At 44.7% G+C, this 17922-nt stretch overlaps 1 protein-coding gene across 3 annotated transcripts in view; it reads left to right on the top strand.

The window, feature by feature from the left end:
* The window catches only part of LOC110529055 (E3 ubiquitin-protein ligase RNF123), a 262366-nt gene that overhangs the window by 15241 nt on the left and 229203 nt on the right, over positions 1 to 17922 (top strand). For all 3 annotated transcript variants that reach the window (XM_036984248.1, XM_036984250.1, XM_036984249.1), the window contains exons 12-20: positions 4481 to 4606; positions 4901 to 4993; positions 8355 to 8428; positions 8779 to 8896; positions 9595 to 9685; positions 9936 to 9997; positions 10260 to 10331; positions 10684 to 10804; positions 15630 to 15731. In XM_036984248.1, coding sequence (XP_036840143.1) covers positions 4481 to 4606; positions 4901 to 4993; positions 8355 to 8428; positions 8779 to 8896; positions 9595 to 9685; positions 9936 to 9997; positions 10260 to 10331; positions 10684 to 10804; positions 15630 to 15731 — 859 coding nt within the window. The remainder of the gene's footprint in view (positions 1 to 4480; positions 4607 to 4900; positions 4994 to 8354; positions 8429 to 8778; positions 8897 to 9594; positions 9686 to 9935; positions 9998 to 10259; positions 10332 to 10683; positions 10805 to 15629; positions 15732 to 17922) is intronic.

Genomic DNA, 17922 nt, shown 5'->3' with positions numbered 1-17922 from the left:
AATGAGCCCAATAATGTATTGTAATTTTGTATTATGTTATCATATTCAACCATGCACTACTTCTCATAGAGTTCAGTGTGTCATATCGGAGGGCCTGTTGTCCGGACCTCTGGCAGTCTCTATGGGGGTGCCACAGGGTTCAATCCTTGGGCTGACTCTCTTCTCTGTTTATATCAATGTCATCGCTCTTGATGCTGGTGAGTCTCTGATCCACCTCTACGTAGATGACACCATTCTGTATACTTCTGGCCCTTCTGTGGACACTGTGTTAACAACCATCCAGACGAGCTTCAATCCCATACAACTCTCCTTCCGTGGCCTCCAACTGCTCTTGAATGCAAGTTAAACTAAATGCATGCTCTTCAACCAATTGCTGCCCGCACCTGCCCGCCCGTCCAGCATCACTACTCTGGACGGTTCTGACTTAGAATATGTGGACAACTACAAATATCTAGGTGTCTGGTTAGACTGTTAACTCTCCTCCCAGACTCACATTAAGCATCTCCGATCCAAAATGAAATCTAGAATCGGCTTCCTATTTCGCAATCAAACATCCTTCTTTCATGCTGCCAAACATACCCTCGTAAAACTGACTATCCTACCGATCCTTGACTTCGGCGATGTCATTTACAAACTTGCCTCCAACACTCTACTCTGCAAACTGGATGCAGTCTATCGCAGTGCCATCCGTTTTGTCACCAAAGACCCATATACAGTGCCTTGCGAAAGTATTCGGCCCCCTTGAACTTTGCAACCTTTTGCCACATTTCAGGCTTCAAACATAAAGATATAAAACTGTATTTTTTTTGTGAAGAATCAACAACAAGTGGGACACAATCATGAAGTGGAACGACATTTATTGGATATTTCAAACTTTTTTAACAAATCAAAAACTGAAAAATTGGGCGTGCAAAATTATTCAGCCCCTTTACTTTCAGTGCAGCAAACTCTCTCCAGAAGTTCAGTGAGGATCTCTGAATGATCCAATGTTGACCTAAATGACTAATGATGATAAATACAATCCACCTGTGTGTAATCAAGTCTCCGTATAAATGCACCTGCACTGTGATAGTCTCAGAGGTCCGTTAAAAGCGCAGAGAGCATCATGAAGAACAAGGAACACACCAGGCAGGTCCGAGATACTGTTGTGAAGAAGTTTAAAGCCGGATTTGGATACAAAAAGATTTCCCAAGCTTTAAACATCCCAAGGAGCACTGTGCAAGCGATAATATTGAAATGGAAGGAGTATCAGCCCACTGCAAATCTACCAAGACCTGGCCGTCCCTCTAAACTTTCAGCTCATACAAGGAGAAGACTGATCAGAGATGCAGCCAAGAGGCCCATGATCACTCTGGATGAACTGCAGAGATCTACAGCTGAGGTGGGAGACTCTGTCCATAGGACAACAATCAGTCGTATATTGCACAAATCTGGCCTTTATGGAAGAGTGGCAAGAAGAAAGCCATTTCTTAAAGATATCCATAAAAAGTGTCGTTTAAAGTTTGCCACAAGCCACCTGGGAGACACACCAAACATGTGGAAGAAGGTGCTCTGGTCAGATGAAACCAAAATTGAACTTTTTGGCAACAATGCAAAACGTTATGCTTGGCGTAAAAGCAACACAGCCCATCACCCTGAACACACCATCCCCACTGTCAAACATGGTGGTGGCAGCATCATGGTTAGGGCCTGCTTTTCTTCAGCAGGGACAGGGAAGATGGTTAAAATTGATGGGAAGATGGATGGAGCCAAATACAGGACCATTCTGGAAGAAAACCTGATGGAGTCTGCAAAAGACCTGAGACTGGGATGGAGATTTGTCTTCCAACAAGACAATGATCCAAAACATAAAGCAAAATCTACAATGGAATGGTTCAAAAATAAACATATCCAGGTGTTAGAATGGCCAAGTCAAAGTCCAGACCTGAATCCAATCGAGAATCTGTGGAAAGAACTGAAAACTGCTGTTCACAAATGCTCTCCATCTAACCTCACTGAGCTCGAGCTGTTTTGCAAGGAGGAATGGGAAATAATTTCCGTCTCTCGATGTGCAAAACTGATAGACATACCCCAAGCGACCTACAGCTGTAATCGCAGCAAAAGGTGGCGCTACAAAGTATTAACTTAAGGGGGCTGAATAATTTTGCACGCCCAATTTTTCAGTTTTTGATTTGTTAAAAATGTTTGAAATATCCAATAAATGTCGTTCCACTTCATGATTGTGTCCCACTTGTTGTTGATTCTTCACAAAAAAATACAGTTTTATATCTTTATGTTTGAAGCCTGAAATGTGGCAAAAGGTCGCAAAGTTCAAGGGGGCCGAATACTTTCGTAAGGCACTGTACTACCCACCACTGCGACCTGTATGCTCTTGTTGGGTAAAGCCCCGCCTTATCTCAGCTCACTGGTCACCATAGCAGCACCCACCCGTAGCACGCACTCCAGCAGGTGTATCTCACTGGTCATCCCCAAAGCTAATTCTTCTTTAGGCCGCCTTTCCTTCCAGTTCTCTGCTGCCAATGATTGGAACGACCTGCAAAAATCACTGAAGCTGGAGACTCATATCTCACTAACTTAACTTTAAGCACCAGCTGTCAGAGCAGCTCACAGATCACTGCACCTGTACATAGCCCATCTGTAAATAGCCCATCCAACTACCTCATCCCCACACTGTTATTTATTTGATTTATTTTGCACCTTTGCACCCCAGTATTTCTACTTGCACATCCATCTTCTGCACATCTCACTCCAGTGTTTAATTGCTAAATTGTAATTACTTTGCCACCATGGTCTATTTATTGCCTTACCTCCCTTATCCTACCTCATTTGCACACACTGTATATAGACTTTTTCTATTGTATTATTGACTGTTTGTTTATTCCTTTGTGACTCTGTTTTTGTTGCACTGCATTGCTTGATCTTGGTCCAGGTCGCAGTTGTAAATGATAACTTGTTCTCAACTGGCCTACCTGGTTAAATAAAGGCGAATAAAAAAAAATATAAGTAATAAGCAGTATCACCTGAAGCCCAACTGATACAGTGTAGTGGCTATAAATAGGCTGAAGCATGGGGTTGCCCATTTATCTGCATTTACCCTATTGGGTTAATCATTAACTAGATCCCAAATGTGATATTTTAACTAGTTAGCATTATATTTATTTTATGTCCCGAAAACACATGCATAAACACAGTGAATGTAATGTAGGTCTACCCTTTTTAGGGTAACTTGGGGTAACCCATCACCCGGTGGGGTAACACGTCCACTGCCTGTACTTCTCACAGACAAAAATAAACACTTAATGTCACCATTTTCCCTCAATCCTTTCCCTGGCTGCCAGAAATTGATAAAGTAAGAATGGAAATTTGGGCTCGTCTTTTTAATTATTATTTTTTAAAACCAATGCCATTACAACTGCTATTTTCCCTACGAATGCATTATGAGTTGTTGTGCGTTGTCTGAATGCATGTTTCCTTCCCTATGGCACTCGTAACTTAACCGTGCCCCGAGAGGGATATTTCTCTGGCATAGAAGGCACAACAACAAGCCGACTAGGTTAATCAACTGTTCTACTGTTGGCTTGTCAGTTTTCTTCTTCTATTCATTACTTGTTATGTTTGCAGAGGAAACAGTGAATGTGGACTGTTCGTATAGCATCTTCTAAGTGCGCCTCCACAGATTAGTTTTTTTTTTCTTCGTATTTTTGGGGCTTTTGTGTGTTCTCACCGCTAAATGACTGCAGCTGAAACTGGTGTACATTTTGTCCTTTTTTTCGGGACAATATGATTTGGACATTGATTCTGCAATGTGGTTCACATTGTGGTCAGTTGAAGGTATCCCAATCGGAATCAAATGGTGTTCATGTCATTTATCTTGTGTGTATTATTGTCTCTAGTCTCGTGTGTAAAATGTTGAGGTTCTGTCTCCACAGTGTAACATGTTGAAGGTCTGTCTCCACAGTGTAACATGTAGAGGGTCTGTTTCCACGGTGTAACATGTTGAAGGTCTGTCTCCACAGTGTAACATGTATAGGGTCTGTTTCCACAGTGTAATATGTTGAGGTTCTGTCTCCACAGTGTAACATGTTGAGGTTCTGTCTCCACAGTGTAACATGTTGAGGTTCTGTCTCCACAGTGTAACATGTTGAAGGTCTGTCTCCACAGTGTAACATGTTGAAGGTCTGTCTCCACAGTGTCACATGTCGAGGGTCTGTCTCCACAGTGTCACATGTCGAGGGTCTGTCTCCACAGTGTCACATGTCGAGGGTCTGTCTCCACAGTGTCACATGTCGAGGGTCTGTCTCCACAGTGTCACATGTCGAGGGTCTGTCTCCACAGTGTCACATGTCGAGGGTCTGTCTCCACAGTGTCACATGTCGAGGGTCTGTCTCCACAGTGTCACATGTCGAGGGTCTGTCTCCACAGTGTCACATGTCGAGGGTCTGTCTCCACAGTGTGACATGTTGAGGGTCTGTCTCCACAGTGTAAGGTGTATCTAGTAGAAGATGTGCTGATGAACTTCCTGCTGGGTATTCTGGAGGGGGGTGGCTCAGTGGACGAACACCCTCTCATCCAGCAGCTTCTGGACCTCTTCTGGCTTCTCATGGAGGTCAGTACCTACCCTCTACCCTTTACCTCTAACCCTAAGGTGAGGTGAGCCTCTGGCCTAGCATGTAGCCAACGCTAGCTAGTCTTTGCTGAACATATCTCCTGCACTTGCATTTGGCCAATCCTAGTTTGAAAATCTTTATCGCTTAACTCAAATGTTTGTATAAATCATGCGTTGATGACAATGGTAGAATTGTGCAACTAACTCAGTCATGCGTGCGGCTCTCGAGGTAGGGTTGGGGCCTAATGTGCAAAATGTAATCTTTTTCTGAATGCAATGACTCTGCCCGTACAGGACTACGAGGTGAACGAGTGTCTGAAGCAGCTGATGATGTCACTGCTGAGGGCCTATAGATTCTCCCCCATCATCCCAGACTTGGGCTTCCAGGTAGGATGCCACACCCACGGACCGTACTCTAGCATACCTGTGGATTTACTTCCTGTCTTAGACTCCGGCCCCCACCCCCTCCATACCATACCTGGGCTGCATTCCAAACACATAAGACACACCCTCTCCCCTCAGCTCTCAAATTAAGTGGACACTTCTGATTTACATATCATGAGGTGTATTGAGTTGACCACTTGCAGGGAAAGGAGCAAAGGAAATGTCACTCCTTTGTCCCACCAGTTGTGGTTTTCAGTCATGGTACCACCGGTTGTGGTTTTCAATCGTCATGGTACCACCGGTTGTGGTTTTCAGTCGTCATGGTACCACCGGTTGTGGTTTTCAGTTAACACTGTCTTAACACTGTACATTTGTCATGAATAAAATGCAGAAACAAAGAGCACCACATATTGGTCATTGGTCTCTGTTCCTATAGAAACTATTCTCTGTTGTGCCTCCAATGTTTTTTTTATTATTATTTTTTATTTATTTAGCCTTTATTTTACCAGGTAAGTTTACTGAGAAGACATTGTCATTTACAGCAATGACCTGGGGACATAGTTACAAAGGAGAGGAGGGTGGGTTGAATGAGCCAATTGTAAGCTATGTATAACAGCAGCAGAGGGAGAGTTTTCAGGTGTGGGTCCACTGTCACACTAGTTCCTAGTTTTAGTAGTGCAATGGTACGCATGGTATACCCTGAGTGTGCAAAACATTTAAGAACACCTGCTCTGTCCATGACGTAGTCTGACCAGGTATATCCAGGTGAAAAGCTATGATCCCTTATTGATGTCACTTGTTAAATCCATTTCAATCAGTGTAGATGAAGGGGAGGAGACGGGTTAAAGAAGGATTGTTAAGCCTTGAGAAAATTGAGACATCCAATGTATTTATAAAGCCCTTCTTACATCAGCTGATATCTCAAAGTGCTGTACAGAAACCCAGCCTAAAACCCCAAACAGCAAGCAATGCAGGTGTAGAAGCACGGTGGCTAGGAAAAACTCCCTAGAAAGGCCAAAACCTAAGAAGAAACCTAGAGAGGAACCAGGCTATGAGGGGTGGCCAGTCCTCTTCTGGCTGTGCCGGTTGGAGATTATAACAGAACATGACCAAGATGTTCAAACATTCATAGATGACCAGCAGGGTCAAATAATAATAATCAGTTGTCGAGGGTGTAACAGGTCAGCACCTCAGGAGTAATGTCATTTGGCTTTTCATAGCCGATCATTGAGAGTATCTCTACCGCTCCTGCTGTCTCTAGAGAGTTGAAAACAGCAGGTCTGGGACAGGTAGCACGTCGGTGAACAGGTCAGGGTTCCATAGCCACAGGCACAACAGTTGAAACTGGAGCAGCAGCACAGCCAGGTGGACTGGGGACAGCAAGGAGTCATCAGGCCAGGTAGTCCTGAGGCATGGTCCTAGGGCTCAGGTCCTCTGAGAGATAATTAGAGAGAGCATACTTAAATTCACACAGGACACAGGAGAAATACTCCAGATAAAACAGACGGATCCTATCCCCCCGACACATAAACTACTGCAGCATAAATACTGGAGGCTGAGACGGGAAGGGTCAGGAGACACTGTGGCCCCATCCGAGGACATCCCCGGACAGGGCCAAACAGGCAGGATATAACCCCACCCACTTTGCCAAAGCACAGCCCCCACACCACTAGAGGGATATCTTCAACCACCAACTTACCATCCTGAGACAAGGCAGAGTATAGCCCACAAAGATCTCCGCCACGGCACAACCCAAGGGGGGGGGGGGGGGGCGCCAACACAGACAGGAAGACTGGTGTGTGACTCAACCCACTCAAGTGACGCACCCCTCCCAGGGACGGTATGAAAGAGCCCCAGTAAGCCAGTGACTCTGCCCCTCTAATAGGGTTAGAGGCAGAGAATCCCAGTGGAGAGAGGGGAACCGGCCAGGCAGAGACAGTAAGGGCAGTTCGTTGCTCCAGAGCCTTTCCGTTCACCTTCACACTCCTGGGCCAGACTACAGTCAATCATAGGACCTACTGAAGAGATGAGTCTTCAATAAAGATGAGATGAGTCATGGATAGTCTGTAGTCCTTGCATCATGCAATGCGGAGTCTGAGTTGTCGAACATCAATTCAAGTTTGAGTCTGTAGTGGCTCTATGCGTCCCTAATGGATCTGTGGAGCTCGTACCTGCTTGCCTTGAACGCGTCGCTCCACCGAGTCAGCAGAACAAACTCTGATGACATTGAATGCTGCAGTGCTGCCTCTCAGCATGGTACGGATATCTCCGTTCATCCAGGGTTTTTGGTTGGGGTATGTCCGGTTCATGATGATAATTTATTATTGTGGGCACATCATCAACACATTTCCTATTGAAGCCTGTGACTGGCAACGTATATTCCTCAATGTGGATGGATGAGTCCCGGGTGGATGAATCTTTTTGAACATATTCCAGCCAGCATTCTCAAATCAATCCTACAGCATTGAGCCTGCCTGCCTCTTCTGTCCAGGGCCTCAATTTTTACAACTTTGCACCTGTGCCCTATGTTGCTCTAGTCAAAGTAGTGCACTCGGTAGGGAATAGGGTGTCATTTGAAACACATGAAGGACACAGAGGAGGAGATGATAAACAGTCAATCAGATATCACCTTGGTGTGATATACATAGTTGGTTAATTCAAAAAGTGCCTCGTAAATTAAAAAAAAAAGAATTTACGACGTTGATGTTTAACCTTAGATGCGTCAAAGGAGCAGCTGTGTTTGTGAAGGAGTTGGGTGTCTTTCAGTTTGTCCTTGTCATGGTTCAGAGCTGTGTGTGTGTGTGTGTTTAGGAGTAGGATCTGTTTCATTTCGTCCTTGTCACATTTAGCAGAGGAGAGCTTGTTGAGGTTACGATCTGAGAGAGGTGGTTAAAAATGTCCAGCAGCTCTGCTGTTATTTACTGGGGTGGGTCGTGGGTCCTGGGGGGTGGGTGGGTCCTGGGGGGTGGGTGGGTCCTGGGGGGTGGGTGGGTGGGTCCTGGGGAGTGGGTGGGTCCTGGGGGAGTGGGTGGGTCCTGGGGGGGTGGGTGGGTCGTGGTGGGGTGGGAGGGTCGTGGGGTCCTGGGGGGTGGGTGGGTCCTGGGGAGTGGGTGGGTGGATCCTGGGGGAGTGGGTGGGTCCTGGGGGGGTGGGGGGTGGGTGGATCCTGGGGGGTGGGTGGGTCCTGGGGAGTGGGTGGGTCCTGGGGGGTGGGAGTGGGTGGATCCTGGGGAGTGGGTGGATCCTGGGGGGTGGGTGGGTCCTGGGGGGGTGGGGGTGGGTTTGGGGTGTGTATATTCAATGTATTGTAATGGTAATTGTGACTGCATATGACTTGTCATTTGTCTTCTATGACTTTCTCCAGATTCACTACCTTCGTTTGACGACAGCTATTCTGCGCCATGAGAAGTCCAGGAAGTATCTGCTCAGCAATGTTCTATATCCTTTCATTGGTTAATGAAGTGCTTATTATGCTTCATAATTATCACACTAAGCGGTCATGTACTTGCGATGCATGAGTTTGAGACAGTGTAGTTAGTTATCTCATCAATTTTAAATGCTCTTTAGTTGGTCAGGATAAGATTCTGCCTTGGCTCCGTGTGAAATGTGTTTACAGTATATTTTGATTGTCTGTGTAGTCTTCAACTGTGTAATCTTGCACGCTGTGTTGCTTGGTATGTGTAGGATGTTGTCGGGCGTGTGTTAGCGTGTTTGTCTGGCGCGAGTTAGCGTGTTGTCTGGCGCGTGTTTGCGTGTATATAATCTGTATTGTCTTTAACTCTCAACACGTTTGATGTTTTGCGCTCAGTGGTGTTCTTCTACATTAAGACTCCTCTGAGGGTGAAGGAGGCGGGACTAGAGGAACTCATCCCCACCACCTGGTGGCCCACACGCTTCGACAAAGAGGTACAGCCTATCACGGCTTTCCTCTGAGAGGTGCAGCCTATCACAGCTCTGAAAAGGATGTCATGATTTGGCTACCATTTATTTTTGTTTGTTTCAGAAGCGCATAAAATTTCTAGCTACAAAAAAAAGTGTTTGTTTGTCCCCATAGGAGATAACCCTTTTGCTTCCATGTAGAGCCCTTTGGAACCTTGTCTCAATGCAGCGTTTCCCAAACTCAGTTGTCCCCATGGGGAAAAAAAACCCTCTGGAAAATAAAGATGTTTTTAGTTCCAAGTGGAACCCTTTCACTAACAGAGGGTTTCCCTAAACTCGGTCCTCTGTTTTTTTTTTTTCCCCCCCCCCTAGCACTACACAGCTGATTCAAATGATCAAAGCTTGATGATTAGTTGGTTAATTGAATCAGCTGTGTAGTGCTAGGGGCACAAACCCAAAAACGTGAACCCCCTTGTGGTCCTGAGGACCGAGTTTAGGGAAACCCTCTGTTAGTGAAAGGGTTCCACTTGGAACTAAAAAAATATTTATTTTCCAGAGGGGTTTTTCCCCACGGGGACAACTGAAGAATCCTTTATGGTTCTAGGTAGCAGGTTCTAGGTTCTAGCTAGGTAGGTTCTAGGTAGCGCTGCTCGTTTCTAAGAGTGTAACAAATTGATAACAACAACTGTGGTTATATGCAATACTGTCCCCTCTCGTGTGACTAGGGAAAGGAGTCTAAAGATGAGAGTGCAGAGGAGAGGCTGAGGCGCCGGGCCTACGAGAGAGGCTGTCAGAGGCTTAAAAAGAGGATTGAGGGTTAGTCATGTCCACTACAAATTCCTCATCACATTTGTCTGCCTGTCTACAGCCAGAAGGGGTTGGGTTCCTCTCTGTTTTCTTCCTTGGGAGCTTTTTTTTCCTTCCCTCCTTTCGTATGCTTCTGTTCCTGCTTCTTCTTGCTCTTTGTGGTCTAGGCCTGGTTCTGTGAAAGCTCTTTGTGCTGATGTAAAAAATAATGTTATTATGATGCTCTGGCTCAGCTGTGCGGTCTCTTCTGTCCTGTCAGTGGTGGAGGAGTTGCAGGTTCAGATCCTGAAGTTGATGCTTAACAACAAGGACAAAGGAACGGTACGTTTTTAAACCCCTGAAATGTACATACAGAAAATGTCAACGTTGACACACTTATTCGTTGGAGACGCACCGTTGAGGCCGTTGGCTTCACGAGGAAAGGAACACATGTTAACTCATGTTCAGGATATCTGGGGGAATCGAAACGCAACGTGACTGCTGTTGTTTTTTGGTGTCCTCCGATTTTATAATGCAGTTCTACTTCTTCTGTTATAAAACGTCTCCAACTCTCACTGACCATCGCTGCTTCTGTCTCTCACAGGGTGAAGCATCGCGGTACATATTCCTGAATAAGTTCAGGAAGTTTCTACAGGAGAACGCCAGCAACAGAGGGGTAAGAGATGTGTTTCCTGTGTGTGTGTGTGTTACACGGATGCTGTGTGTGTTTCAGCACCCCACAGCGCTGCGTCCTCCAGAATACATGATGTGTTTCCTGTGTGTGTGTGTTTCAGCACCCCACAGCGCTGTGTCCTCCAGATTACATGATGTGTTTCCTGTGTGTGTGTGTTTCAGCACCCCACAGCGCTGTCCTCCAGAATACATGATGTGTTTCCTGTGTGTATGTGTGTTTCAGCACCCCACAGCACTGTGTCCTCCAGAATACATGTGTTTCCTGTGTGTGTGTTTCAGCACCCCACAGCGCTGTGTCCTCCAGAATACATGTGTTTCCTGTGTGTGTGTTTCAGCACCCCACAGCGCTGTGTCCTCCAGAATACATGGTGTGTTTCCTGCATCGGCTCATCACGGCCGTAAGGAGCTACTGGGACGAAGGGAAGATGAGGAACCCTGGCTGCGTCAGCAGTGACGGTGAGGGAGAGAGGGGGAGAGGGAGAGGGAGAGAGGGAGAGAGGCACAGACACAGACCAGGATTTTCGTTAGGAAAATGTGGCGCCGGCCATTTCACCAGCAGCATTTAAATTTACCAGACCCATATGCGTTGGGTGGGTAACCTGATTAGGGTGTCCATCCACAGTGCTCAGACTGACAGAAATCTCATTGACATTTTGGTAGTTCATGTGAACAGAACATGAAACAGCGTGCGTCTTCTTCTTCTTCTCAAATTCCAGATGTGCATTTGAAGATGTTACAATACCTGTCCACATTTTACTTTTCCCTTTGGCCAACAAGACGAGTAACGAACAGCAAAGTCACTAGCTTATGTCTATCTACTAACCCCCCCCCCCCCCCCCCCCCATAGTAGAAAAGTGTATCTATACTACTGGTCAGCTTGCTGTTCTCTGGGAGAAAGAAATGGCCTATTCCAAACAAGATCTGCTACAGTTGTGGGATGATATATTCCAAATTCATACAATCCGTTGGCCTAGGCTACATCAAGAAATAAAACAATTAGTCTGATGCAACTGATCAGAACGTTTGGTTTGGTTTACAATGTTGATCAACTCTTTATTTCATCACATCATAAGTGCAGCAATACGCACAAGGAATATATATATTTTTTGTTTCCTGTAATGCATCTTGCGAGAAAACACTGTCAAAAGCGCACCGCACATGAGAGCTGTTTCATGAGACGGAGATGAAAATATCAGTTGGAATTTTCGAAAGAGGGAAGATTTAAAGATGCAACAACCAGCATGGGTTGCTAATATGACTAGGATTATCATCAACTAGCACAGGTTACTAATATGACTAGGATTATCATCAACTAGCATGGGATGCTAATATGACTAGGATTCTCATCAACTAGCATGGGATGCTAATATGACTAGGATTCTCATCAACTAGCATGGGATGCTAATATGACTAGGATTATCATCAACTAGCATGGGACGCTAATATGACTAGGATTATCATCAACTAGCATGGGACGCTAATATGACTAGGATTATTATCAACTAGCACGTGATACTAATGACTAGGATTATTATCAACTAGCATGGGATGCTAATATGACTAGGATTATCATCAACTAGCATGGGTTACTAATATGACTAGGATTATCATCAACTAGCATGGGATGCTAATATGACTAGGATTATCATCAACTAGCATGGGTTACTAATATGACTAGGATTATCATCAACTAGCATGGGATGCTAATATGACTAGGATTATTATCAACTAGCACGGGTTGCTAATATGACTAGGATTATCATCTAGCACGGGTTACTAATATGACTAGGATTATCATCAACTAGCACGGGTTACTAATATGACTAGGACTATCATCATCTAGCACGGGTTGCTAATATGACTAGGATTATCATCTAGCACGGGTTGCTAATATGACTAGGATTATCATCTAGCACGGGTTGCTAATATGACTAGGATTATCATCTAGCACGGGTTGCTAATATGACTAGGATTATTATCAACTAGCATGGGATGCTAATATGACTAGGATTATCATCAACTAGCATGGGTTACTAATATGACTAGGATTATCATCAACTAGCATGGGATGCTAATATGACTAGGATTATCATCTAGCACGGGTTGCTAATATGACTAGGATTATCATCTAGCACGGGTTGCTAATATGACTAGGATTATCATCAACTAGCACGGGTTACTAATATGACTAGGACTATCATCATCTAGCACGGGTTGCTAATATGACTAGGATTATCATCTAGCACGGGTTGCTAATATGACTAGGATTATCATCTAGCACGGGTTGCTAATATGACTAGGATTATCATCTAGCACGGGTTGCTAATATGACTAGGATTATTATCATCTAGCATGGGATGCTAATATGACTAGGATTATTATCAACTAGCACGTGATGCTAATATGACTAGGATTATTATCAACTAGCATGGGATGCTAATATGACTAGGATTATCATCAACTAGCATGGGATGCTAATATGACTAGGATTATCATCAACTAGCATGGGATGCTAATATGACTAGGATTATCATCAACTAGCATGGGATGCTAATAAGACTAGGATTATTATCAACTAGCATGGGATGCTAATATGACTAGGATTATCATCAACTAGCATGGGATGCTAGTATGACTAGGATAATGCCTTTGCCTTCAAGACAATAAAGGAAACCATATAACGTGTGAGAAATAGGCTACTGGTTTCAATGGCATATGGAAGTCTTTAAAATAATTGATCTGCCTACCGTTATGTGCAATTGGAATGGGAAGTGTGCTCCAAATTGTATCTCTTTTTAATCTTGGCTATCTAAACTGTTTTTGAAAGGCGATTAATATGGTGAGCAAAATGATTAATCATACCACTTTAGTAAATCATTTTTGAAGGACCATTTTAGATTTGAAGATTTGTGGCCTACATGTCAGAAATGTTTTCTAAAATGTGACATTGGCGTTACCATCGTTGGCGTTACCATCGTTGGCGTTACCATCGTAGGCGTTACCATCGTTGGCGTTACCATCGTTGGCGTTACCATCGTAGGCGTTACCATCGTTGGCGTTACCATCGTTGGCGTTACCATCGTTGGCGTTACCATCGTAGGCGTTACCATCGTTGGCGTTACCATCGTTGGCTTTACCATCGTAGGCGTTACCATCGTTGGCGTTACCATCGTTGGCGTTACCATCGTTGGCGTTACCATCGTTGGCGTTACCATCGTAGGCGTTACCATCGTTGGCGTTACCATCGTAGGCGTTACCATCGTAGGCGTTACCATCGTTGGCGATACCATCGTTGGCGTTACCATCGTAGGCGTTACCATCGTTGGCGTTACCATCGTGGGCGTTACCATCGTAGGCGTTACCATCGTTGGCGTTACCATCGTTGGCTTTACTACTCCTACTGGTTACACAATGTTATCATAATGGTAGAAATGATTTAAAGTCATTGAGCTACCATATTAGTTGATTTAGAATGGGGAAAATGTACCCACATTTATTTTTAATTTTTTATATAAAATCAAAACGCCATGCCCAAATGCCACTGTAATTCAAGAACGACCCAACTTCAAACTTCGAGCGGGGGAATTCAACAGCCCAATGTCACGTTACTTGTATTATAATACATAATACATGATTTGGAGGAGCGTTCAAAGCTCTCAAACTGATCTTGGACCAGTGTGTCTAGGGGAAACTTAACCCTTACGGCTGAGCTAGAATACAATGTCAATGTATTCCTATTAAAGGGATACTTCAGGCTTAAAATCAAATTTTATTTGTCACAGACACATGGTTAGCAGATGTTAATGAGAGTGTAGCGAAATACTTGTGCTTCTAGTTCCTGACAATGCAGTAATATATAACAAGTAATATAACCCAACAATTTCACAGCAGCTACCTTATATACACACAAGTGTAAAGGGATGAAGAACATAAACATATAGGAATGAGAAAGAAAGGCAAAGGCAAGATGCAGTAGATGGTATAGAGTACAGTATATGAGATGAGTAATGTAGGCTATGTAAATGTAACAGATGTGAAACGGCTAGCTTAGTTAGCGTGGGCGCTAAATAGCGTTTCAATCAGTGACGTCACTTGCTCTGAGACCTTGAAGTAGTAGTTCCCCTTGCTCTGCAAGGGCCGCGGCTTTTGTGGAGCGATGGGTAACGATGCTTCGAGGGTGACTGTTGATGTGTGCAGAAGGTCCCTAGTTCGCGCCCGGGTATGGGCGAGGGGACGGTCTAAATTTGTACTGTTACATTGATGCTGTTGACCCGGATTACTGGTTGCTGCGGAAAAAGGAGGAAGGTCAAAAGGGGGGTGAGTGTAACAGATGTGAAACGGCTAGCTTAGTTAGCGTGGGCGCTAAATAGCGTTTCAATCAGTGACGTCACTTGCTCTGAGACCTTGAAGTAGTGGCCGCGGCTTTTGTGGAGCGATGGGTAACGATGCTTCGAGGGTGACTGTTGATGTGTGCAGAAGGTCCCTAGTTCGCGCCCGGGTATGGGCGAGGGGACGGTTTAAATTTGTACTGTTACATAAACATTATATTAAGTGGCATTGTTTAAAGTGGCTAGTGATACATGTACTACATAAAGATGGCAAGATGCAGTAGATGGTATAGAGTACAGTATATACATATGAGATGAGTCACGTAAGGTATGTAAACATTATATTAAGTGGCATTGTTTAAAGTGGCTAGTGATACATTTTTTACATCTATTTTCCCATTATTAAAGTGGCTGGAGTTGTTGTCAGTATGTTGGCAGCAGCCACTCAATGTTAGTGGTGGCTGTTTAACAATTGAAACCCTTCATGAGACTCTGGGGAAGTTTGAAGGAAGTTGTTAACTAGTGTTAGCATGCTAGCTGTTACCATATACTTCTAATCATTGCCCTAACGCTAGTTAGCTTTGTCTTGAATTTGACTTGAATCCTTGAATTTGACTTGCCACTGTCTGTACGAACCCTGTCCTGTACTAAACACTCTGCTCACTTTTCCCCTGTACCATTATACTCTTAGCCAACTACATGAAGGGCATCTCGTCCCCTGGTATTAATAGGACATGGGAGATATTTCACAGAAAAGCTTTTCCTGAGCCATGTGTCCTTTATATAAAAAAAAATCCCCCCTCTCATCCTATTGCTCAGGGGACTGAGTTTATGATTATCTTAATTACTTTACGGGTAATTACCCACAATAGCCCTGTCTTCATCTACCATCTCAATGGTAATGCTAATTATTTTCTCCTCCTCTCCTTTCTTCCCCTCCTCTCCCTCTCCAGAGGCCTATGTTCCGCCTCAGCTCTTCTACAATGGGAAGGTGGACTACTTTGACCTGCAGCGACTTGGAGGCCTTCTCTCTCATCTGAAGAAAACCCTCAAAGGTTTGAAACAACCGTCTTTTACTTTTCTTTTGATCCAGAGAAATATGTCCAAAAGAATGCTATTAACTGACAAAAGAGTTCTAAAGCTAGCGTACAGAAGAGTTCTAAAGCTAGAATTCTGAAAAGAGTTCTAAAGCTAGAATTCTGAAAAGAGTTCTAAAGCTAGAATTCTGAAAAGAGTTCTAAAGCTAGAATTCTGAAAATAATGTGGTTTTGATATGGATGTACTTGGTTTGATTAGGAAATGTGTTAAGTTCACCCACTTTCAGGAATTATATCAGCTCAAGACAAGTTCTCAAATCCCTCTGACACAGCGTTATACAGAAATGGCTTTGAGAATAGAGGCAAGTCTGAAATGTTCCCGATTCCCTATGAAATGAACTTGTTTTGGCCCAAGCCACATACAAGTAGTGCACTATTAGTGTTTTTTTGAGGTCGTTTAAGGTTTCTCTCCCTATCCCAGTCTGCTTTCCCCACTTGCTTCAAGATGTCCACCATTGTTCCTGTATCCCAGAAAGTGAAGGTAACTGAACTAAATGACTATCGCCTCGTAGCACTCACTTCTGTCATCCTGAAGTGCTTTGGGAGGCTAGTTAAGGATCACCTCCCGCATCTTACCCGACACCCTGGACACACTACAATTTGCAAACCGCCCCAACAGATCCACAGATGACTCCATCAGGAGGAATGCTGTTCATTGACTCCAGCTCAGCCTTCAACACCATGAGTCTGAATCCCTACCTGTGATACTGCACTGTCCGCAACCGCAGGGCTCTCTAGAGGTGCGGTCAGCCCAACGTATCACCAGGGGGCACACTGCCTGTCCTCCAGGACATCTACAGCACCCGGTGTCTTTATGTCCAAGAAGATGATCAAGGACCTCCGCCACCCGAGTCATAGCCTGATCACGGAGATGGTACAGGTGCATCAAGCCTCCAGACCCGTCAGGCTGTTACGTGGTCACCATTAGGCGGCCTCCGCCCAGTGCCCTGCCCTGAACCTTAGTCACTGTTACTAGCCAGCTCAGCTAACACCCGGTACTCTACCCTGCACCTAAGAGACTACTGTCCTATGTACATAGTCATTGAACACTGGTTCACAATGCATGTATCATCTCATCATGGTAATTGTTTTTCTCTTGTGACAGAGAGGCCTACATTTGCTGCAGCATAGCCTATGCTATCACTCTCGATCGCATGTTCTCTCTTCTCTTCCTCGCTGTGTCTGCCCCCCCCCCCCCCCCCACCACCAGATATCTCTATATAATGACGAGTTGCTCATGTCTCCGCCCTAAAAATGGGAGGAGTTATCCCGAAGGAAGACAGGCGGCAAGTTAAGGTCCAAAATAAACCCATAGAAACGCATTGGTCTTGTTTTGTATAGATTTTTGGCGAGATTGATATCTCTCACTACTTGTATTTATTATGGATCCCCATTAGTTCCTGTCAAGGCAGCAGCTACTCTTCCTGGGGTTTACTATGGGTCCCCATTAGTTCCTGTCAAGGCAGCAGCGACTCTTCCTGGTGTTTATTATGGATCCCCATTAGTTCCTGTCAAGGCAGCAGCTACTCTTCCTGGTGTTTATTATGGATCCCCATTAGTTCCTGTCAAGGCAGCAGCTACTCTTCCTGGTGTTTATTATGGATCCCCATTAGTTCCTGTCAAGGCAGCAGCTACTCTTCCTGGGGTTTATTATGGATCCCCATTAGTTCCTGCCAAGGCAGCAGCTACTCTTCCTGGTGTTTATTATGGATCCCCATTAGTTCCTGTCAAGGCAGCAGCTACTCTTCCTGGGGTTTATTATGGATCCCCATTAGTTCCTGTCAAGGCAGCAGCGACTCTTCCTGGTGTTTATTATGGATCCCCATTAGTTCCTGTCAAGGCAGCAGCTACTCTTCCTGGGGTTTAATATGGATCCCCATTAGTTCCTGTCAAGGCAGCAGCGACTCTTCCTGGTGTTTATTATGGATCCCCATTAGTTCCTGCCAAGGCATCAGCTACTTTTCCAGGGGTTTATTATGGATCCCCATTAGTTCCTGCCGTTTGAAACGCTATTAGCACACGCTAACTAGCTAGCCATTTCACTTCGGTTACACCAGCCTCATCTCGGGAGTTGATAGGCTTGAAGTCATAAACAGCGCAATGTTTGACACACAACGAAGAGCTGCTGGCAAAACGCACGAAAGTGCTG

Source organism: Oncorhynchus mykiss, chromosome 7, assembly GCF_013265735.2.
Source record: "Oncorhynchus mykiss isolate Arlee chromosome 7, USDA_OmykA_1.1, whole genome shotgun sequence".
Taxonomy (NCBI): domain Eukaryota; kingdom Metazoa; phylum Chordata; class Actinopteri; order Salmoniformes; family Salmonidae; genus Oncorhynchus; species Oncorhynchus mykiss.
Note: the sequence above shows the minus strand (reverse complement) of the source record. Positions and strands in the feature narration are given on the sequence as shown.